General features: G+C 40.5%; 1 protein-coding gene across 1 annotated transcript; it reads right to left on the bottom strand.

The window, feature by feature from the left end:
* Nucleotides 1-356: 356 nt before the first annotated feature.
* On the bottom strand, nucleotides 357-22,250 carry LOC118564171 (FYVE and coiled-coil domain-containing protein 1-like; the record flags this gene model as incomplete). The annotated part of the gene is given in 18 exon segments (XM_036141285.1): nucleotides 357-466; nucleotides 1,126-1,336; nucleotides 1,430-1,516; nucleotides 8,353-8,506; nucleotides 9,668-9,897; nucleotides 10,016-10,168; nucleotides 12,180-12,347; nucleotides 12,425-12,543; nucleotides 12,978-13,070; nucleotides 14,993-17,497; nucleotides 17,581-17,674; nucleotides 17,926-18,069; nucleotides 18,981-19,087; nucleotides 19,306-19,431; nucleotides 19,596-19,702; nucleotides 20,008-20,070; nucleotides 20,102-20,110; nucleotides 22,209-22,250. Coding segments are annotated over 17 exon segments (4,472 nt in total), but the record flags the coding sequence as incomplete, so codon positions are not given.
* Nucleotides 22,251-23,643: the final 1,393 nt, after the last annotated feature.

Here is a 23,643-nt window from a genome sequence, read left to right as displayed (position 1 = left end):
TTTTAGCCATCTCTGTCCCTAAATACTACAGAAAACATGTTTGGTAAAGCTGAAGCGCAGAATAGTATAAAAGAGGACCCCTAACTCTGGATGATGGTCATAGATCCCCTCTCTGTATGCTTCAGCTTTGGGAAATATTATAGAGAAGATTAACTGCCACCCCCTTGGCAAAACAAAGTTGCACAGCTGTTTAAATGTCCTCAAAATAAAGGGATTTCCTAAATAATTATTGATCCTGCAATAAAATCTGGATTTATTCTAAGGCTTTACCAGGAGGGGCAACATATATGTCAAGGTCTGTTTGTTTTTTCCAGCGACAAGCCAAGAAACATTTTGGGATGACACCGGCTTCCTACCTGGAGAAAGAGTTGTCAAAGATGAGTGTGTAGAGGCCAGGGTGCCGCGCTTTCAGTTGTCCCTGAATTGTCTCTTTATGGGAATTGCAGCGCGTCAAAGGAATCAGAACCTGAGAGCAGAACAGAAACATCGTCCAATCTCAAATCTCGGTTGTGGACAAATACTTTACAGGGAATGTCACAACAACGCTTCAAATCACCAAACAATCATCAAGTCTCGCAAACTTTGTAACAAATATAACTTCTGAAAATATTAAAGTCACACAGCAGAAAGTAATATCTGCAGGTGAGATGTTGGGACTGCCGGGAAAATGATAAATAAGAAGACATAAACCATCCAAAACACCTGACATATTTATGCAGATTGTGGCCACAGTCTGTCTGAGGCTGCTTACCTCAGCCTGTATGACTTTGAAAGCAAAATTACTCGTCTCTGTAGGAGGTACTCTCAATTTCAGTCAGCAGTTTCTGTAAATAACTTCCCCTTTTGAAAGATTCTGTGTGAGCTTTCCATCTTTCAATCTTTCCAACAATAGAAAAGCATTTTATTCAGCCGCTAGAAGCACTTAAAAAATGATGTAACATCTCTGCCTTTGACAATTGCGGGGCTGAAAGAAGATTGCTGTCAAGGCAGAACGACCGCGGAGAGATGTCACGTCGTTCAGGACATGTGCGCTGCACATTTCAAGAAGCCATGTGAAAGTAAAAAGAGCAGTTCCTGAAATTCGTCGCCCACTAAGATAAAGCAGCATGTGATGAGCATCTCTACCTTTGAGTGTTCCACCTCGCTGTCGCTGGATTCCCGGAAAACCACACTGAAGGAGATGCTCTTGGGCTCCGAGGAGAACATCCAGCCGATAGTTGTCCCACAGTCTGCCACAGATACATTAATGGTGCTGTAGCAGCTGGACTTGATGAAGAGCTCCCTGGAGCCATCACCAAACTGGGAAATATCAGCAATGCTGAGAGGGACAGCGACTCTGTAAGAAACCCCATTTTAAGACCCATTAACGAATGATTCATTCACAAAAAGTCCAGTACAAATGTGAAATTTATGAAACATTAATACTCACGAGACTTCTCCTGATCTGAGAAGGGTAATCTCTAAATCCTGAACCGTAGGGACGCTGTCTTCATCGGGGGTCATATCTCCAGGGCCCCTGTTAAGAAGGATAGGAAAATAGAGCAAAATTATATTCCCCCGACCAGGAGTCACTGCAGCCATTTTCACTTTGACTGCTCTGCTATCCACTCCACAAACATGGTGGGAAGTTTGCGGAGGACATCACTGTGGTGGGTCTCATTTCCAACAATGATGAGATCCACTACAGAGAGAGAAGGTTTGCAACCTGCCACAGTGGTGCTCCAGGAAACACCTGATCCTGACCCCAGCAAGACCCAGGAGGTCATAGTGGACTAGGGGAGGTCCAAGAAGACTGAACACACTACACTCTGCATACAGGGGGGAAGTAGTGGAGAGTGTAGATGCTCAGGAACATCCTGGGCATCCACATCTCCTCCAACCTCTCCTGGACTGTAAACACCTCCCACCTGGTGAAGAAGGCCAAACAACGGCTCTTCTTCCCCAGTACACTAAAACGGACTGGACTTTCCACTAAGCTGTTAAAAAGCTTCTACAGAGCTACAATAGAAAGCATTTTGTGTCTCAGTGTAACAGTGTGGTACGGGAGCTGCACAGTGCAGGAGAGGAAGGATTTAGCATGGGTGGCGAGGGTAGCACAGGAGATTGTGGGATGTTGTCTACAAGATCTGGATATGCTTTATGCTGCACGAGTCCAGAAAAGGGCCAGACGCATTGCCACTGATCCCACCCACTCGGGCAATGCTCTGTTTCTCCCACTTGAATCAGGGTTAACGCTTCAGAAATATTGTATCAAATACAAATAGACTCAAAAACAGCCTCTTTGCAAAAGCTGTAAGGGCTATTGCCCCCTGCTGAGAAGTTTGGGGTCTGTTAAGGTGCGTTCCCACCAAATGAGAACAATGCAAATGGTGTGAGTGATTTACATGTTATCTCTATGTGAAGGTGCATTCAGGAACAAATTAACGTCCACGATGCAACTACGCATTTCGAGGTATGCAAACGGCACCAATTGAGCGAATAGAGCCAAGCAAAACTGTGAATAGCATGGTAGATGTGTGACTAGAGTGAGGTGAAGTTACAGGTGGTGGTACTCTCGCCGAACCAGGTGCCTTTCCGGAGGATCTTGTGGACCCAGGGGCGGCGAGGTCATTGTTCGACTTTCCACAGTACATACAGCACCGTGATTCACTCGGTAAAATCCATGTCTGCCACTGTGATTTGAACAGACAGAAGGAACTGGCAGAAGGACAGAAGCTCCTCCTATTTGATAATGCGGTGAAGCGAGCAGGGGGAAAATTGGCTGTATTGTCGGTGCAGAAATCTTTGTGAGAGAAATGTCAAGCAACCAACGGCAGTCGATCAACGTGAAAAATATGTCTTGTTTGCATTCAGTGTAAACACACCTTTACATATTTGCAAACACACGACTGATAATGCTAATTTGCACACTTTGATATCTCAGCAAACGTCTGGCTAGACACCAATCCATGCAGATTGCTGTTTTAAATGAAAATTTTAAATTGTTGCACATTACTTACAAAAGGCAAGACTGTTGGGTGACTAATTCATGCAACAACACCACAGTTTATATGGTTTGCAAAGAGACTATCGGATTTTTTTGACTTGGATACAAGTCTTACCCGACCCTAAAGACTATTTGCAAGCTTTAAGCTGCTCACAAAAGGTGTTGGTCAGAGCAATGAACTAATTGATTTTTTTTTAACTGAGAGAAAATATTATGCCTATTTCAAAGATAATCACTATGGTAACACATGGTGAAAATAAAGATTCTTGATCAGCAGCCTGTGTTAAAAATAGCTTAGGTATAAGGATCATGACTATGAATTTAGAGAGCACAATGAATATACCCACAGATTAGAGTCTGTGCATTTTAATCAGTTATTAGAATTTTTTTTGCACATTTCAGACCAAATAACAGATTTTTAAACATGCAAATTTAACACCATTAGGCTTAATTTTTAAGAAAATATTAAGCAATGCTCATTCCTGCAGGCAGTTTTGTTCAGTTTTGCCTTTTAGAAATGTACGTGCACTGATCTTGTTATCACAACATATAGCTTCAATGGTTTTTAAATCCAAGAACTAAAGCTTTGAAATTATTGTGGATTTTATGTAATCCGAATAGAGTCACAATCATGCATAATTGGGGGCGTACTCGTGGCACAGCGGGTAGCGCGACCCATGTACGAAGGCCTTAGTCCTTGACGTGGTTGACCTGGGTTCGAATCCGACCCGCGGTCCTTTGCCGCATATCTCTCCCCCTTTTCCACCCCCTTCCTGTCAGCCTACTGTCATAAAAAGCGAGCGGGCTCAAATATATGCATACACATCAACCAATATTCATCTTCCTTCCATATCTCCTAGGAAGTTGTAGGGGGAAAACTATTTTGGTAACCATCCATACATTTCTAGCATAATTTTGAGTGGATATTTGATCACTCTTCTTATAGCACATTGTAAAACTCTTAATTTGGTCAGTCTGTTGGTTTGAACCGAGCTTATAAACATAGACCATCAACTTCCAAATAGGTAGAGGTCCCTGTTAATCCAGGAGTTAAACGTCAGCCTGTTTTGCAGTTTTGAAGTGTGTTTGAGACTATTGTGTCCAAGTTTAAACCGTCTGTCACCCTCAGGTGAAAGGAAATTGGTCTTCTCAAGCCGATCCTGATGCCAAGTTCACTGTCTACAGAGGGAAAATATTAATGTGGACTGAGAGCAAAATCAAATGTCTTCTGGAGAACAGTTAGACTCTAATTGGCCACAATGACAAAGGTTTGGAGAAAACAATGTAAAGCTTTAAAGCCTAAAAACACTGTCAGCTGTTAAGCAGGGAGGTGATGGTATTACGCTAAGGGGCTGCTTTGCTCTCAATGTTACTGATGCATTGCATTAAGAGGAGGACTGTGACAGCTGTCCCAACTGTCACCCAGAGACAGGAATGGTAATGGTTTTCTGTTCTTCCTTAATATTACTTTACATATTGATTAGTGAGTAGTTTAGATTCTTATCTTTAAAATTGTTTTCATTAGTCTGACTCTTTAGTTAGCTATTTGCTGTGCACAAATTTAGTTAACTTTATTTGTCAGTTCTTTTGTTAAATGCAACAAATTAATTTCTTCTTTTGAGTTACCAGTTTCCTCTGGACCTGCTGCTGAAATCATACAGATGAGTTCCAGCTGATGTCCTTATATGGCTGTCAAACTTCCTCAGCGGGTCGTTCCATTTGTTTGCCGGGGGAAGGGGAAATTTGGCCTTTAGTTAATTTCACAATGTTTCTTATATATTCTAATATTTACTCAATTTAAAGATTTAGTAATGTGCTGACCAGTATTTGTTTAAGTTCCTGTGTGTTTAATTACCCCTGTGTGTGAATTAGCAGTGGTCTGATCAGCCACTATTTAAGTTCCCCTCATGTCTTGTTTCTTAGGTCAGTTTTGTGCTTGAGTTCTTTGCGTTACTCCCTGAGTTGTAGTTTGTTATGTTGACCTCAGTTTTTGGGCCCCAATTTATGATTTTTTAATATTTTTTAGTATTTTTGTAATAAATTAGGGATATATTTTTGAAATTTCTTCAACGTCTCTTTGGCTGGTCTATGTAAAACCTTCACAAGGACAAAATAAAGGACTAGATCCAAATTCTTCAACAGCTAGTTGCAACAACTGGGTGTTGCAGCTGGACAACAATCCTAAACAAACATAACACTGACAGTGTCAGTGTTATGCAGCTAACATGAAGCTCTTCAGTGGCCCCAACCTAAGACCCAATCACAATGGATAGATCATGGTTAAAAGCTGGGCCCGCAGCAGGAAAGCAATCAAGTTAGCCAGGTCTGATGGGAAAAGTGGTCGGTCAAATATTCCACCAGAATAAAACCAGGACCTTGTAGACAGCTATGAAAAGCATGACGGTTTTCTTAAACTTGCTAAGGAACATTTCTCACAATATTAGCAGGTGTGTGTGTATTAGCCAGTAATTATATATAATTTCCCCTTTAAGGTAAATCCATCCTGAATGGACCACTTAAGTGGTGTGTAGTCCAGTCATTCTAACCTGGGTAAACGATGTTAGCACTTCAAATTAATTTTTTAATTTATTAAAATATCTTAAATATAATTAAACCTGAGATGCATTGACTTCCAAATGGTGTAAAAAGTGTAAAAAATGTTTTGGTTTGGAAATCATTCAATCATTTCTCCAAAATGATTCCTTGCAGATATTTAGGGTAATACACAGACAGGCCTGTCTTTGCTTGCATTATCCAGGTCCTTGTCAAAACTACCTGTTGTCAAAACTAAATATGGCTGTGCAGCACGAAGCACAGAGGACGTTGTGAAAGAAATGACATATGGAGAATAAAAAAAGAACAGAACGACACCTGTTAGGATCCCAGTTGCCATGATAACTATTCATCATTAATTTTTAATATCGGCAACATTACATCTTTACTTCATAAACGTTAGACTTTTGGTTAGTATGGCTGTTCGTCCAAACAGAGCTGCTCATGACGTCACTATGTGAAACAAACAAGTAAACACCTGCAATGGAGAACTTCTTGTTTCCTGAAATTCTGTTCATTTTTAATAGTGAAGTGAAAACGAGAGAAGACTCTCAGTTACAATCTAACACAGTAGGCGGAGGACGAGGAAAGTGTACCAAATTCCCCTTGAGATCTTTGATGTTCTCCTGTGATTCTTATAATCAAACGAGCAGCAGGCTGGCTGACGTCTTGCTTACAACAGCAGAGCAAACAGCAGTGACAGAGAATATTCAACAGTCGGCTTGTTTTGATTCAGGCCGATAAAACAGAGGATGCATTGTTGATAACACTAATTAAAAGCCACGTCTCTTGGAGATGATTAACGCTGCAGCATCTCTCTTTGGGCTTCACCTGACCCGGACCAGGGAGTGACAAACAAAACAAAACAGATTGAAAAACCAACCAACTGAGCCATGTTTTATCTCCATCACTCAGCTCTGTCCAATGGCATAGTGGGTCAGCACCGGGCCCAAGCTGGAGCCCAGACCTGGCTCATTATAATGCATCATGATATCATGGAACGGCGTCGCCGGCTCGTGGTTCTCAGCAAAAGCTTTCTTTGCACTTGTTAGCTTTTTGTTTAATTCAGAAAGCCAGTCAAGCTTTGAAATCATTGAATAAACAGTAAATCTAATTAAGTGTTGACAGAGTCAAACTAGTGTCATGATACAATTATGGCTAATTTGATATATCTGTGTGATTTTAGCTGCATTTATGAAGCATAAACATGTCTCTCTGATGGACAAAGGAAAACATCCATCTGTGAAACCCAACCTGGAAGGAGGTTCTTGTGTTGAGCTGGTAAGTAGATTCAAAACACGCCTGGTCAGAAAGGAGTTGAACGTTGACAATGTTAGCAAACGTTTGTCTGTGCTGAAGGAACCGTTTCTTCCCATGGTATGTTTCATTTATCTTTGGTAAAATTCAAGGCAATTTTCTTTTTTTTTTATAAAAGTACATTTGTCTCCATAAAGAGTGTGAAGCATGCTCAGTTTAACCCAATAAGTTCAATCAATGTGCGTTCCTCTTTTTGTAATAGCAATCTGGTTCCGTCTTGAGCCATAACTGAGACCAGCCAGACATCCGATACTTACCCATCATCCAAGCCGAGAGATGGCTGCCAGAACCACAGGTCCACAAAATCCGTTAGAGTTGAAACAGCAACAAGTCGTACATCAATGATTATAAAAGTGGTGCTGAATTTGGTTTTATCCCCCTCTTAATTTTGCTTCAGAGATTAATGTTCGATATTAGCCCCAAAATCATTCCCTTTTAGCTTCTGAGAAAGCAATAAACATTTTTTACATGTTTAAAATATTGTTATTAAAAAAATCATCCAAATATCAAAATCCTCCATCTCAACTACACTCTCAGTTTTGCAAATATCATCAATTAAAGCTTAATGTCAGAGTTAATCTGAATTCGTATCATGGTAATTTTTTCCCATGATAGTAATAAACGGTATAATATTTGGCGATTCCTCCACAGATATCAGCATATTTTGTGAAATCTTTCTAACTCCACACAGCTTCTATCAACCTGGTTGTTCCTATAGGTTTCACATTTAAAGACAAATACTCATCGCAGTTGCAGCTCAATATAACTATAAAGATAAAAATAATGGCAGCAAACTAGTAAAACGTGGGGAAGCTCTACCGGTGAAACAGGAACAACAGCATGTTCTGCATGTCAGGTGTTCAATAACATATTTTAGGAAAGCATACTGAAAGACCACAGGCTGTGCGTGACACAGTCTGGTAAAGCACTGTTATAAAACACTAATTCGTACCAAATGGAAGTGCACGGCTTCTGTGAAGAGGGAAGGCTCTATACTGAAAGAGCAGCCATTAGTACCAAGGCCAAAACAAGCGATCAACTCGCATCATCAGAGCTCTATGTTCCTCCTTCTACTCATTTGCTGCTCTCTTCTGAAATACGCTTCTTCCTGTCTGGTTGGGAAAGTCGTTTCATATTTTACCGCATGCATCTGCTAACGATCACCCTTTATTCAGTCTGCTCACTTGTCTGACTGTGAAGCTAACCATTAATCCTCACTAAAGTAATAATTATAAGACACGCAATGGAATTACATATATATGAAGCGATGCTTTGCTCCTATCTGGCACAATGCTACAGAAAGCAGGGCTCTGAAAGGCAAGCAGCAAAGTACGACACGGACATTTTCCTCTGAAACATCTCTTTTGATGCTCACTCAATGGGGTAGTGGCACATCTGAACGCCGCCGCAGGCCTTAATGCAGATGCATTAGGTGCACCAGTAGTTGCATACCTGTAGTTTCACCTACGGCTCTCTGATAGAAACGTTGTGCTTACATTTCGCGTGTCCCTGGAAGCTGGCGGTCTTGTTCTCCCTCCAGTGAGCCTCCTGTGGTCTGAGAGTTGTTATCGCTGTCGTAGACGCCGTTCACCTCCTCCTCTGTGATGATGTCATAACCTCCATCCTCAGATTTGTTGTTGGGGTCTGACACTGAGGAGAAAAATCATGAATTTAACTTACGAAGCATGACTCAAACATGCAAAGTGTCCGATGTGTTTTTAGGAACAGTCGTCACCTTGTGTTGATGGTACATTAAATCTGAATTTAATTTCATACGACTTGCCAGTTTATCTTCAAAGAGCCAAATGTTCAAAAGAAAGATCTGATTTGTACAAAAGTTTAATTAGAATACTTTGCTTAAAAATGATTAGATAATAATATATAAAGAATTATAAAGAAATTAGGATTCTTGGGAATCCTTTAAAAAACTGAGCTATTTCTTATCTTTTGTTGACGTTTATTCAGCAACGCTCTGGTAAAAAAACAAATATCTCTGTATTCTTAGGTTTATAAAGCCCTCTATGTAAAGACATAGAGGGCTTTACATAGAGGGCATCCCCTATGTAAAGGGGTATGCCCTCTATGAATGGGGAAGGTATATAGACATACCTTCCCCATTCACAGAAAGGGGAAGATAAACCTTTAAAATGCACAACTCCAGCAGAAGTAAATACAAATCTATATACAAATATATACATCCTATAATCAATTGCAAGTTTTAGGAAGTTTTAAGAAGAATAAGAATGGACCAAAACATCTGAATTATTGTAGAAATTTGCGTAATTTCTGCAAATTATAACTCATATCTTCTCATGTCTACATCTAATGGAAATCAATTTTGTTGGATTTTTTTTCCTTTCACAAATAAGGATGACTCCTCTGTTTATAGTTAGCAAATAAACACATGACAACAAACCTGTGTTTAAATTACATTTAAACGTAGTATTGCTCTAAATGTACATTGAACCTTCCAGTTTTTGAACATTAGACACAAAAATGAAAGTCCCTGAATTCTTATTAAACCACAGTTTTTGTTTTTGTTTTCTTTTGCATTTTGGAAATTATAGAAAGTAAAAACATAAAAGCAAATGTCATTTTCTTCCTTCTTTGTGTACTAAGCAGAATTTCTGTGGCAAGGGTTTCAATCCCTGTTCCTCTGTTAGGAACAGTCAGTCCTCTCACTTCTGCTGAAATTTTTATACAGCCCCAGTGATCAAAGAGCTAAACCATGAAAACCATACAAACACAGCAAAGTTTTGAGGTTCACACGTAACAGCAGAGAAGTGGTCATCTTTTAAACACGTCTCCCACCTGTAACCCTGGGAGTGGGCTTGTACGGCGCTGGCTCAGGAGGCGGCTGAGGCCCAGCTCCAGCTGGGGGGGGCGGCACGTCTGTAGGACTCAGCTCTGCCTCCGTGAACCTCTCCACCACTGCACTGTGCTGCGTGTAGCAGTCGCTGCAGCAGCGCTCCTTCTTCTCGCTGTGCTTCGTCGTGACAAAGTTGTTGCTGCAGTAGTAGCAGAAGATGCGGCCGCAAAGTCTAGAAATAACAAACAGAGGAACTGGTTATCTTTTCCCAAAAAAAGGGGGGGGGGGGGTTAAATTCGGCATGCCGTGCATGTTTTGAGTAAATGTTCAGTGTAAAAACCTATGCCCACCTGCAGTGATGTCTGCGCAGAAACCAGGTGAACTGGCCGTTGCAGCCAAGGCAGTGCGTGGCCTCCTTGTCCACCAACCACCAGCGCTCCTCCGCTCGCAGTTTCTGCTCAAACTCCAGCGCGTCGGACTTCTGCCACAGAGCATCTTTGTCCCTGAAGTCACCCAGAAAAAGACAAAATGCATTTTCAAAGACCAAGAATGTTAAAACATGCGAGCCACAAGATCGTAAGAAGCTTTAAAAAGTGGGTGTGACGAAATAAAGTTAACAGGGTGTCAAATGCTTATTTTCCACTTTGTACAATAATGCTGAATATACTGGAGCAAACTTCTTTTCATGTCTTTAAATTATGATTTCAAGAAGTAAAAAGATGGAATGCAATGTGAAAAGAAAAGCCTAGCTAACAGAAACAACTGATAGAGGGTAAGCCTTTGTCTTCTTTAGTAATGGTCCGTCTCTGTGCTCCAGCTTTCACTTTCTTCCTCACCAAGTCACAATAAACAAAACAACACTTTCTGCCTCTCAGAGCCAGGTCATCCCTGGTGATAAAAGGCTTTCGTCTTTAAAATGAACACCAATGAACACATGAATCTGTCAGTCAGAGGTGGAGGGTAAACCTTTCCTTCTTTTGTGTCCCAAACCCTTTCTAGCTGAAAAAAACATCCTTAGCCAAGGAGTCTGCCAGCTTTACTAAGAGACATGTTTGCACTTAGTCTGGCTAAATAAAACCTTTAGAGTCACATGTTTACATGACCTTTTGGGGAAAAAACAGCTGATGAGTTTGGATAAATATTTACATTCATATCCAATAAATCAGAATGAGGATTGTTTATCAGATTTAAAGTACTTTTTGGAAATAGCAACATTTAAGTAGGTATTAAACATCATTTTTATTAAGCCAAAATTTCATATTCTTATCTTAAACGTATTGTTTTCATTAGTTTGAAGGATAAATCATCATAATTACCACAAATAAAGGCTTGAAAACATCAGTATGTGCGGAAATAATCTATACAATGTGTTTCACTTAGTGAGTTTAGCTGAAATAAATAATCTTTTCAAATATTCAAATTTATTGAATATGACTTTAGAGGGAATATTGTAATTTATTTAAAGAAGTACCATTATATTCCTATTTTAAGGTTTTAAAATATAGAAAAATAAAACCTTTGCAAAATGAGTATGGATACATTTACTTCTTTAAGATGTTGATATTTGTGGAGAATTATATAAAACAGTTTCCAATCTAATAACCAGAAAAATAGATCTAAAATAATATTACGAGTACTTATAGGTGTAACCCTGATGAAGGATTCAGTGCTATTATTCCAAAACTGAAAAATGTCTAAAAGCTTAAAACCTGCATTTGTCATCATATCCATATTGAAAACCATTTTTTGTTTCTTTGCCATTTTTAGGGAAGGTTATTACAGGTTGCAGACCCCTGCTCTAGCCCTTAATAGCTAATGTGAATGTATCCTGGGCGTCATTAGAGACCATTTACAGACCTAATATGACCATGAGCAAGCAGCAGAGTTACAAACCCAAAGTTTTCTAACAATCACTAGAAGAAATGAAGTCTATAAAAATGTTTCTTTTCAAAATGGGTAAGACACAAGAACAGGACATCCAAGTAAGATGGGTGTTGTTCTTTAAAATTCAAGAAGTGGTAACAGGATAATAACTACTCTGCCAAAGTTACCCATTTCTACAGCAGGGCAATATCATTTAAATGTTGAAAACATCTGAAACAGAGACAAAAAGGATAGCAGAGAGCTTAATCTCGTGTTGGCAACAGGCACAGAGAGCAGAGCTGACTCCAGCATCCTCCCATTACAAGATAAGGTACATTTAGTTTCCTTTTTTTTCCTCACGTCAGTTCTAGAGGCGCCATCAGTTAAGGTGAGTGCTGGGTATAAGTCTATTTATATGTGCATTCACTTAAACCAAACATAGAGCTCACCGCTGTCTGAGTCTAAGGAATGAACCCATTCAAGGTTCACGTTTGAAGAATAATGCAATCAAACCGGATAAATGGAGTCCCTGAACCCGGCAATAACTCTCCTAAATCGCCGGTAAATCAACTACAGCCAGAGGATCATACCAACCAGATGAAGCACTTTGGACAAACAGTGCATGCAGGCAGCAAAGAGAGTTCACTTTACTTTATAAGCTCAATGAGCCTCTCTTCCAGGTTGGTCTTGGTGCTGTTGAGGTCGTCGATCTCTGCGGTCATCGTCAGACACTGACTTTGTTTCGCCGCCTCTGTTGCCTCCAGTTTCTGCTTCAACTCCTCACAGAGGGTTTGCGCGGTCAAGTGTGCCTCTTCAAAACTGAAGCAACAAGAAAATGAGTCGATCTTTTCACCACGACAACATGCATCCAAAGGTACTGGAGGTCACGGCCGCACCTGGCCGCAGAGCTCCTGAGCTGCTGAATTTCGCCTTCGTTCTCACGGATGGTGGCTTCCGCCTGCGTGATGTAAGCGTCTTTCTCACCAATGAGCTGCAAGTATTTCTCGTTCGCAGCCTTTTGTAAACAAAATAAGCAGAAATCACCAATCAGACACTTATTTTAATTTTAAAGGGTTTGAATAAACCAGAACAGTTCGGTGTTTTCCTGGCTGAGTGAAGGCAAAAAAAAAAAATCACAAACATCATTACAACCTTAGATAAGCCTTCTTTGAAAGTTCAACTCTATAACATAAACGTATAACCCTGCTAAACATTAGGGGGAACATGATAAATTATCATCTAAGGCATCTCAGTGAGCCAATCACTTGATTAGAGCTGTAGATATCTTGCATCTATCCTTCATTCTGCAATCAAAGGATGTTGATCAGCGAAAAAATAATCAGAGCGGTTAGATTATATGAGCTCTGCAGCTTTTCCATTGTGTCTGTCTGATAAAGTAAAGGTATGGGGAAAAAAACATGAAAATGTATCTTCTTAAAAGATGGAAACCTTAAGTTCAGACACTTCTGCCTCCAAGCTGGACACCTTCTTCTGCTCCTCCTCCAGCTGTCCTGCCACCTTCTCCAAACTCTCAGTCACAGCCTGCAGTGTAAAAAAACAAGAGAAACTTAAAGACGCTTTACAATTCCTCCACACATCAACACTGATAAAGCACGCTGATGATTTTACACGTTGGTTTGTTATTCACCTAATCATGCTGCACTGGCGCCTTCATTTAATCCCGACTCAAAGTGAAACTTTCTATCAATAAATGTATTTGTGCACATAATGATTTTTTAATGATATTCCACAGCCTCTCTGTGGGACATTCTGTATACAAATAGGTCCAACATAATACTATTCTCATAGTAGACGTAATTAAAAGGCAGCGATGAAAAGAGCTAATTTCACCAATTTAAACTAACTACTGCTGTGAAATGACCAGAAAAGAGGATTAAATAATTAATCTTACTTTCTGCAAAGGCTATAGCTGGGACGGGGCTATTAACAATTCAGAAACGCTTACGCTAATTAAAAGCTATTTACCGTGCTTATAATCCAAATATAATTAGGACTAAAAGGACAACAGAACCCGATGAGAAGCTCATAAGCTTTGCTAATATTTGTTGTTTAATCTTATAAAAAGGAAGAAAGAAAAGTAAACAATCCTGGTGGCACAACCGAATCCGAAGTTAAAGTAGCTCCGCGGGCAAGTTTTCAATCCTGCATCCAAGAAAACAGAGAAAGTTTGGAACAACTGCAAACCTACTGAGACATGACTAAAGTGACAGGCCAGACAAGGCGAGAATTAGGCAGAGAGGTTCCCAAGAGGCCAATGTTAGCTCTGGAGGAGCCACACGAGTCCTCAGCTCAGGTAGGAGACACAGATCTGTCCTTTATGGAGGCGTGGCAAGTAGGAAGATATTGTTGAGATAAACATCCTGTCTTCAGCAAAAAAATGTGGAAGAAGGTGCATTGATCAGAGCAGATAAAAAGTGAACTTTAGTGTTTTTCATTGAGGCCATAAGCATTGGACATCTCACTCAACACCACATCCCTATGGTAACACAAGACAGCGGCAGCATCATGCTGTGGGGATGCTGTTTGTATCTGGGACAGGTAGGTGGGCCATAGTTGATGGGAAGGTGGATGCTGACGATTACAGGCAAATCCTGGAGGAAAAACCCCTGAGATGCTGCAAATCTCTTTAGGCTTGAGTGGAGGTTTAGCTCGCGGTGCGACAATCACCGTAAACATTCAGCCAGTTACAATAAAATGGTTTTGATTTGGTTTTAGTTTGGTCCAGTCCAGGGGTCTGCACCCTGCAGCTCAGGAGCCACATGTGACTCTTTAGACACTCCACTGTGGCTCTTAATAATTTTGGCAAAAAATGTAAAAGAATTGAGCAATCCTATGTCCTTTCAGGCAATACATGCATCGCATTTCTACAAACAATGGCTAATACTGTGAGGAATTCTTTAAAGCATTCCTCGTCTTTTGGTTGCAAAGTACTGTTTTTTTCACTGTTTTTTTCAATAAAACAACTTAACGTTCCATAAAAGTTTTGTGATTTTCTTTATTTCAAAACCTAAAAAACAATTGCATTTGTCTAGTTCGACCAGGGGCAAAGATGGTTCTTATGATTTTAAAGGTTGTAAATGTTGCCGACCCCTGGTCTAGTCAAAGTAAGGCATCTGTGAAAACATCACACACGCCCAAACCACCACATCTAAAGTATCGATTTGGTCAATATTTGGTTGTATCACAAATCCATTGCGTCGTTCTTCAAAGCAACTTTAGGACAGCGTCATTAGGCTCCCTTCACTGATGCGTAGATGCACACTGCCAATCTACGCTGTTATGAACAGACTTCTTTAAACTAACTGAGCAGCTGCGCGTACCTTTTTGACTGATATTCTGGTCTTGATCGAATCAGTATAATGAGCATTTCTATCCTTGAAGCAGCCAATAAAGCTGATTGTCTCTGAAGCGGCACATGATTTGACAGGTCTGCTTAAACTCACCTTTATTTGAACCTGATGGCTCATGGTCTCGGAGCTCATTTGGAACTTGACGGCATCCATTTCCTCTCGGCAGCATTCCTTGACGGTGCGCACTTGGTTCTTGGCTTTTTCCAGCTCTTCCTGGAGCGCCGTAATGGTTCCAGGCAGGGCTTCCTTCTGCGTTAGCTCCTCTCGTAAACTGCTGTTCTCCTGCCGTAGGTCGCTCATGCACTTCTCGATTCGCTCCACCTCCTTCTCCAACTCCCCGATCTTAGCAGCGTCGACAGCCAAGTGCTCGCTGGCTTCTTCCCTTTCTGCGTTCAGCTTGCAGATGGTCATCCCCAGCTCTGCCATCTCGGTGTTTGCTCTGTGCAGACTCTCGCGGACCTCTGTGTTCTCCAGCCCCAGCTTGTTGTTTTCTGCTTTGAGGGCAGCCAGCTCTTCTTGGACGGCAGCGGACGACGCGGCTAACTCGGCATGGGCAGCTACCTCTCGATCGCGCTGCTGAACCAGCGCCTCTTCTTTCTTTTTACACTCCAGGAGCTCTGCTATGTGCTTCTGGTTCATTGTCTCTGTTTGGGATTTTAGCTGCTCAGTCAGAGCCCTAGCTTCGTCTCTTTGGGCCTCTGTAATCTCCAACTGTGCTTGGGACTTCAGCTTTTCCTCCTCAGATCTCTGCACCTGCACCTTCAGGTCCAGGATCTCTGCCTGGAGCCTGGAGACTTCTTGCCTGCTAAGCTCCAACTGGCCTTCAACCACATTTAGTTTGGCCGAAACTTCCTGGTTCTCCTTTGCTTGGACTGAGCTCCTCTGAAGTTGTAGTGTCTCCATTGCCTGTTTCTCGGATGTTACCCTTTCAATCAGTTCAGCCTGTTTAGCACAAGCTGCCTCTGCACTGGCTTTGGCAATTTCCGTTTCCTTCTCCTTAGCCTCCAACTCCTTTAGCGTTGACACCAACTTAACAACTTCCTTCTCTTTACTCTCCATCTGCTCTTCTTTCGCATTGAGCTGTTCTTGAAGACTGACTTCTTTAGTGTTTGAAGCCTCCAAGTTTTTCTCCAGTTCGCCGATCTGAATGTGAGCATTCTTTAGGTCCGTCTCTATGCGACTAAGAGTTGCTTTTAATTCATCTTGCTCCTCTCTCAGAGTCTGGTTCTCCTGCTCCAGCTGCTTGGACGCCGTTTCTGATTGTTTTGCAGCCATCGTGGCTCGCTGCAGACTCTCATCCAGACTGCGGTTCTCCTCGCGCAGCGCTTTCTCTTTCTCGTCCACTGTCATCTTGGCGTCGTCCACCTGGCCTCTAAGCTGTTTCTCAGAAGCTCTGAGAGCTGCCAGCTCAGCCTCGAGCGCCGCTCTTTGCTCGGTCATCTCATTTTGTTGCTCCTCGTTTCTTCTCACCTTGGCCTGCAGCTTCTCTTTTAGTTCTTGTAAACTGCTGCACTCTGCTTGGTAGTCTCCTATCGTAGCAGCCTGTTCTTTGACCTTGGCCTCATGCTGACCAAGGCTAATGGTCAGTTTGTCCTTTTCTGTGGTCAGGATTTGGTTCTTGGCTTCAAGCTTTTGTAGTGTCTCACTGCCGGAGCTTAGCTCTGCTTCTTTGTTTGCAAGCTGCACAGTAAGTTCAGCAACTTTTACCTCTAAAGACCCTTTCAAGTCATCAACATTCTTCTGCATCTCTTCTATTTCTTGCTTTGCCCTCCCCTTCACCTCCTCTAACTCTTGCTCTTTCTTCTCCAGAGACCTTTGGAGGTCCTGCAGCTCTCTTTGTAGATTGCTTGCCTCCTTTTCTTTCACTGCCAGCTCCCCCTGAAGCTTTTCTAGAGTGCTGGATTGTTCCTCCACTGTTACCTTCAACTTGGCCTTCTCCTCTGACAAAGCTGTAAGCAGTGCCTGGAGTTTTGTTTCATTCTCCTTTGACTTCATCTCATTGGCTCTTACCTCCTCCTCCAGCCTTTCTACCTGTCTCCTGTTCGCCACCATCTCATCTACAGCCTCGATCTTTCCTTTCTCTGCCTCTTTTAGTTTGTCCAGCAACTCGTGAATCTTCTGCGCTGAATCAAAATGGCTGGCAGCCTGCTGTCCCTTCTCATCCAGAACCCCGTCCAACTTGGCCATGAGCTCTATGTTCTTGTGCTCAGCAGCTGCCAGCTTTTCCTGAAGCGAGGCATGCCGAGTTTCCCTGTTTTGTTCCTCAGCCCTGAGTGCTTCCACTTGCCTGGAAAGAGCAACCTCTCTCCCCTGCAGGGCTCTGAGCTCTTCCTGCATGCCCTGGTGCCCTTCTTGAGCAGCGAGCGACACGTCAAGCTGCCGCTGAAGCTCTTCAATCACTCCTTTCATCTCAGCGGACTCCTCGCCAAGCTGCCGGACCTTATCAAGGAGATCTCTCTGCCTTAGTTCTGACTGATCCAGCTCCAGGCGAAGGACTTCAACCGTGTTGCTGTCTTCCACGCACGCCGGCAGCGAATCATTGAGATCATTCAACAAACTGTGGCCATAGTCTGGGCTGGAGGCACACTCAGGCGCTTGCTATATGGTTGAAATGGACAAAAACAAAGCAGTAATTAAAACTATTCAAATGAGATTTGTTTTTGCATTGAAATTTGAATTACCTGGGAGTAGGAACTAGCCAGGCTATTAATACTGGAACTACGACTTGGTGGTTTCCACATGTGGCCTGGTGAATTTCCACTTCCCAGTGTCCTCCTGTAGATCGGAAAATAAGGGACGTCTTTTACGGAAAAATATTACCACAGCAACGGTTTTGAGGTTTGCTTAAAATTTGCCTTTTTGAAACTCTTATTTAAAAGTAGAAAACAAGCAGTATTTTCCTCCGAGTGAATTTTCTACTACTGGTGAATCTTGGCAAAATAAAACCACAGAGGTGCAGAGAAAAAGCTCTACATTGATTTTGAAGGCTTTTTGTGGTTGACTTTAGCTTTTATCTGCGTCGTTACCTTGCAAAAGTTGGCCACGAGGCGTCGAGATCATGACCTCTGGACGCCACGTCAAACTGCACCTCGTTGAGCTCGTACAGATGATTGATTATGTCAGCACTGAGGAGAGGCTTCAAGAAGGGGCTTCTTGCATAGTACCAGTCGCTGTGGGAGAGGCCGAGTAGAAAATCAAGAAGCAATATTAAAAGGCCATATTAATGAATAATGATGATCCCCTTGACAGAAGACAAATAGGCTAACAGCAAACTATTGTTACATCTATAACTCTCCAGATCATTTGAGATGATTCCGGCAAAATGGAGATGACTTGTAAAGAACTGGATTAAGGTAGCTTGCATGGAACCGAATCAGAAACATAAACAAAACTGTCACATTATAAATAAAGCTGCATTAAACTAAGTTTGAAAGAAATCTGAAAAATCTGCAGCAGAAGAACTAAAGAGTTCATGCGAGTTTGTAAAATCAGATGAGAGTAAACGTAAACTTCTTATCGAGCTCAAACTGGTTTCAAAACTCCAGTTCCTGGTTGCAAACTGGTTTTATTCCAGTTTGAGTGACATTGTTCCCTCTTTTACACACACATGATATCCGTATAACACACTGGATTTTTAAACCAGTATTAAGTTTTGTTTTTGTTTTGGGTTTTTTTAAACTCGGTCTTTTCACCAACCCAATCTTTTTCCCCATCAGACTTTTTTTGTGTGCAAAGTTAAGGACAAGTTATATGAAAAATAAACGTCAATTGTATGTCGTTTTCAATCATAACAGGCCAAACTCAACTAACTTTTTATTCTTTTTCATTTTATAATAATTTACCAGAACAAATAGTCTGCCTGCTTTACACAGACTGCTATGTTATAGCTCTCTCACTTCACAAGATTTTTGCTTTCTTTCTCCAGTTCTGTTAAAACTGAATTAAAACAAACCTAGCAATGTGGCTTCTGTTTTTGTTTGGTCTCTCTTTTACAGTTCCATCAAACCCATACATACTTAATATTGATCCCTATTATATCGATGTGAAAAACTGAAAAGCGGAAATGTGGGGGCTGTTTCACCTGGTGACTCTCTGGTTCATCAGGCACTGCTGCATGGTGTCAGCCAATCGCTGATGAACGAGGGAGTAGCGGATAAATGCTCGTCCCTTTCCTAGAGATGTCTTCAGCTAAAGAAGCAAAAAACAGAACAACCGTTTTCAGATACCAACGGCAATTCAAAAGTAATGATTACAAATGAATCACAAAATTTAAAGCACAAGGAATTAAAGCCACATGGAAGCCAATCTTGAACGTATGGCTGTGTCATAAGTCTCATATATTTAAAGGACTAAGACTAAGAAGTGAAGTGCCAAAATTATGGGAACATTAGAGACAACAGACACACCTCAGAAATGGATTTCACAAAACGGATGCCATCATTGGCTCCTTTGATCTTAGCCAAGCAATCGCTGAAGTAATCCCAGTAGTCCTTCTTGGTGCCCAGAAAAGTTGTTTTCTCCTTTTGGTCAAACTGAGTTAGCGTGAAAACAATTTCAGGTCAATATCCTCCACAGGGAGATGAACACTTTGTCAAACATTCGTTTACATTGTCTCAATATACAGTTATTTACGTTTTTAGCAATGAATTGTGTAATTGTCATTGTTTATTAGGTTGATTTAAATTCAAAAGGCCACCTGAAGCAGATACTCCAGTTTGTAGGAGAATTTGTGCAAATTGGTGCTGTCATCTGTGATTGGCTCCCCATTTTCCTTGTACTCCTTTGCAAGCTCTGCAACAGCATCTGAATTTCACATGCAGACATATCAGAAGAGAAGAAAGTGGATGGATGGCGAAACAGTTTTCTTTCCAAACTGTGCATTTAATAACCTTGCCTTTTATCTGTCTCAAAAACTGCAAGAGATCCCTGATGGTGGACCCTCAGCATGTGCTTATCGTCTAGCTGCATGCTGATACAAGCTTCAGTAATACGCTTACTAAGCAAATAGTACCTCTACGGTACCTTCCTTCCTCAGTCTACAACCACATGCAGCCCATGAATTAGCACGCAGACACACACACACACTGGCAGACATAAAACTGACGTACCATGCAGATCTCGGATAATCCTCTGGAGCTGGCTCTCCCCGACCGCCATGGTCCCTCCTCTCAATCCCTGGCAACCAGGAGTCACTGGGTCACATCCAACCCGCTGAGTCAGAGAATCACAAACAGTGTGGAACAAAACATGGTCACAAATCCTTGCAATATGCTCTTGCAAGGACACAGGGAAAATAAAAACCTGATTCAACATTAGAGGACTAGAATACAGCCCAGTCCTGAGAAGAAAATGCTCTTGGACTAAAACCCATCACCAAAGCTCTAAATTTCATAATTTATGGCTTCGGTGGTGGATTAAAATCCGTCTTAGAAAAAAGGACAACACTGACAGGTCTGAAGTAAACTCAGATGCTGTCTGTGTATTGAGCATGTTGTATAACACAGAAAGCTAACACAGCAGTAGAGTGAGGTGATTTGTGCCAAACCCTTTTCTGGATAATCATAGAATAAATTGGTCATGTGACCACACATTTTTGAAGATTCGGTCATTTCACTCATCATGCAAAGAAGAAAGCCTCATTGCATTACAGGCAAGCTCAAAAAACTACTTTTGCCTTTCAAAGTACATTTTTTATTATCAGTGTTTTTTACTGCTGTGTAAGAGAACAGTTATTGCTTAGTTTGAAAACATGTCACAAAAGGTTTTAGGGCTTTACTAAGCTACACCATGAGTCTATAGAGCTAGTTAGCATTATATAATACAAGCTCAAAACTGCTGGGTAATGTATTTGATCAAAAATGGTGGGGTTGGGGTGATTTCTGCCGAAGGGCCTACGTTAAACCTATTGTTTTATTGTAATTGTACACCACATTCTTACATTTTTAATTTTAGATAAAATATCGAAATAGAGCATCATGCCACAGAGTTACAAGTGGAAGACAGGCAGGGCTTCAGGTTCGATATGACATTAAGCAATGAAAGATGTGGAGAAGGGGAGTGCGGTTTGTCTGGTGGAGAGGCAGATAAACATGTATGCAGAATGACATTCAAATGTTACATGAAGAAGAAAAAGATAGCTGGAAAAGAAATAAGGTAAGGATATAAAAGTACTGGACTTGCCAATCATGTATTTCATGAATATATTGAGCTGGCAGAACATATAAAAGGAAAGGCTGTGTGAACTGGCTTTTCAATATATGCAAAGAAAATACATCCCTGGCAACTGAATCAAAGAGGAAAAAGCAGGTTGGGTTAAGTTTGCATTTATTCAGAAAAGGTAAGATAAAGATGCTGGGAACTTTGTCATTGTTAACTTTGCAGGCAAAACCAAATCCTACAACTACGTTGGACTAGTTGAGAAGGTTGATGTTGCCGACATCAGGGCAAAGTTTCGTCGGCGAAATAGTAGACAATCTGTGGAACGAAAGCCCATCGTCACTTTCAACGAAAATGATGAAGACCCCAGATTTGGACTTCACGCATATTCCATTTTGTTCTCAAGATGTGTTTAAGTGGCGTTAGGCCTTGTTTAAAAAAAGACTAACCTTTGAGGTGGCTCTTGAGGCACAATAAGGTTGTAGAAAATTGGGTTTTGATGTTTTAATATAACTTTAAATAAATCTCATAGTAGTAGTTTGTACTGAATTTGTCTGGCCTTTATATGGCATTACAATTTCTGGGATCAAAATATATATATTTTTTTACTACAATAATCAATGGGAAAACTTACCCCAATGCATTTTCTCCAAAGGCACAACGAGGCCACTTTAGCTATATTTCTTAAACGCTATTAATCATTGTTCCCACGGATGCAGCACGTCCTGAAATATGTGTATATATTTTAGTTGGAAGAATTACAGTCATGGCCTTGCCTCAAAGCCACTTTAAGCAAAAACTGGCACAATTCACCCCACTCTACCCTACACCTCAAACGTTTTATACCAAGGTTAACTTGAGGGAAACGTGATTCAGGTTAAAACGCAATTAAAAACACAACTCAAGTTATTGGCTCTTAAAGAGTTACTCTGTTGTCAAAGGGAGAAACACACAGCTGTAATTTAAGCTCACCTACTTTTGCAGCTGTCAGACAGCCCTTACACAAAGGTTTTGAGACATCACGCTCAATAAATCGAAGTAACACGCAGAAATGACCGTGACATCGGCACAAAAGTTGTTATTTCCATAAAACAGTATATTTCTAAACGGTTAATAGAAAAACAAATAGAGAACAATGTTAGAAATGACATACTTCTTTAGATATGAGTTAAGCCCATAACGATGAACTCTGGCCAGCCAAACTTGCTTGAAGTCACGTGATCGACAGAAGTAGCTGCCCAATGACAAAGCAGCATGAAGCCACCAGACCAATCACTTGGAGGCAAATGGGCGGGATGTGGAAGATGTTGTTTGGTTGATTTATCACAGTAAACACTGTGGTCATGTGATCAATGACGCTACACCGAGTGTCCCATGTTTTTTTTTTTTTTTTTTCCAGGTTGAAAGGCCTGTCTTAAACCATGTAGGAAGAGGTAGGTAGTAACTACTTACATTTATTCAGTTACATTTTCTTGAGTAACATATGTAGTTTTAGGAGCAGCTTTACTGCACTGTATTTTTTACTTTTTTTCTTGAGTAATATTATTATTATAACAGTAAGAGTAGCAATACAATATTACTACTCTTCACTCAAATTTATGGTCACTCTATCCACCGTGAGTAACTTATATATATATATATATATATATATATATATATATATATATATATATATATATATATATATATATATATATATATATATATATATATATATATATATATATATATTTTAGCCAAAGGTGCACCAGAGAGACACATACTTACATCTATTTTAAAGTGAGGCTTCTTATTCATACATGAGCTTTGTTGTTTAAATGTTCTTTTTTTATCTGCTGAGCTCTTTGAGCCATTTGAAGGTCAAGAGAAACAATCAGGAAACAGTAGATATTGTTATAGGACATACTTTACACTGTTCTGACATGCTGTACACAATAAAATGCTGTTGAATAAAATTTCAAAAAAGTGTTTATCCTGTCTAAATTTGTTATTTGGTAATATTTGTATATTGTATATTTTTATTTTAGCCTTTAAAATACCAACATTTGTACATATTGTTATATTTTTCCTGTCTAATTACATAACTTTTATATATTAAATAATTTGTTACTCAGTACTTCAGTAGCCTTATACTACCAAATACCTTTTTGCTCTTACACCAGCTTTATTGATGTAACTCATTGATTGGCTGGAGTAATTTATTGATTGACTACTTTTTAATTTTACTGGAGTAAAAATATGTTGAAATAGTGCTTCTCTTACTTGAGTACAATTTTCTTTTACTCTACCTACCTCTGACTATAGGAGATTTTTCTGAAGGGCAATAAATAGATCTTATTTTATTTTATCTCCTAAATAATTTGTTTAAACTCTGTTGATATATTAGAATAGCCAAACTAAAGTATTGTGTCAACATCTAAGCTGTAGATATACTGTATTTTGAAATAATGGTTACCATGTCACAAACACATACGAACCAACACATGTTCTCTTTTCCACTCCTCTCCTCTTTATCAAAACTTTCCCTACAGTGTTTAGCTATATATTTAAATTCCTCCTAAATAAATCATCTAACAAATTTAAATAAC

The sequence above is a fragment of the Fundulus heteroclitus genome, chromosome 9, assembly GCF_011125445.2.
Source record: "Fundulus heteroclitus isolate FHET01 chromosome 9, MU-UCD_Fhet_4.1, whole genome shotgun sequence".
Taxonomy (NCBI): domain Eukaryota; kingdom Metazoa; phylum Chordata; class Actinopteri; order Cyprinodontiformes; family Fundulidae; genus Fundulus; species Fundulus heteroclitus.
The sequence above is the reverse complement of the archived record's forward strand: the minus strand, read 5'-3'. Positions and strand labels throughout refer to the sequence as shown.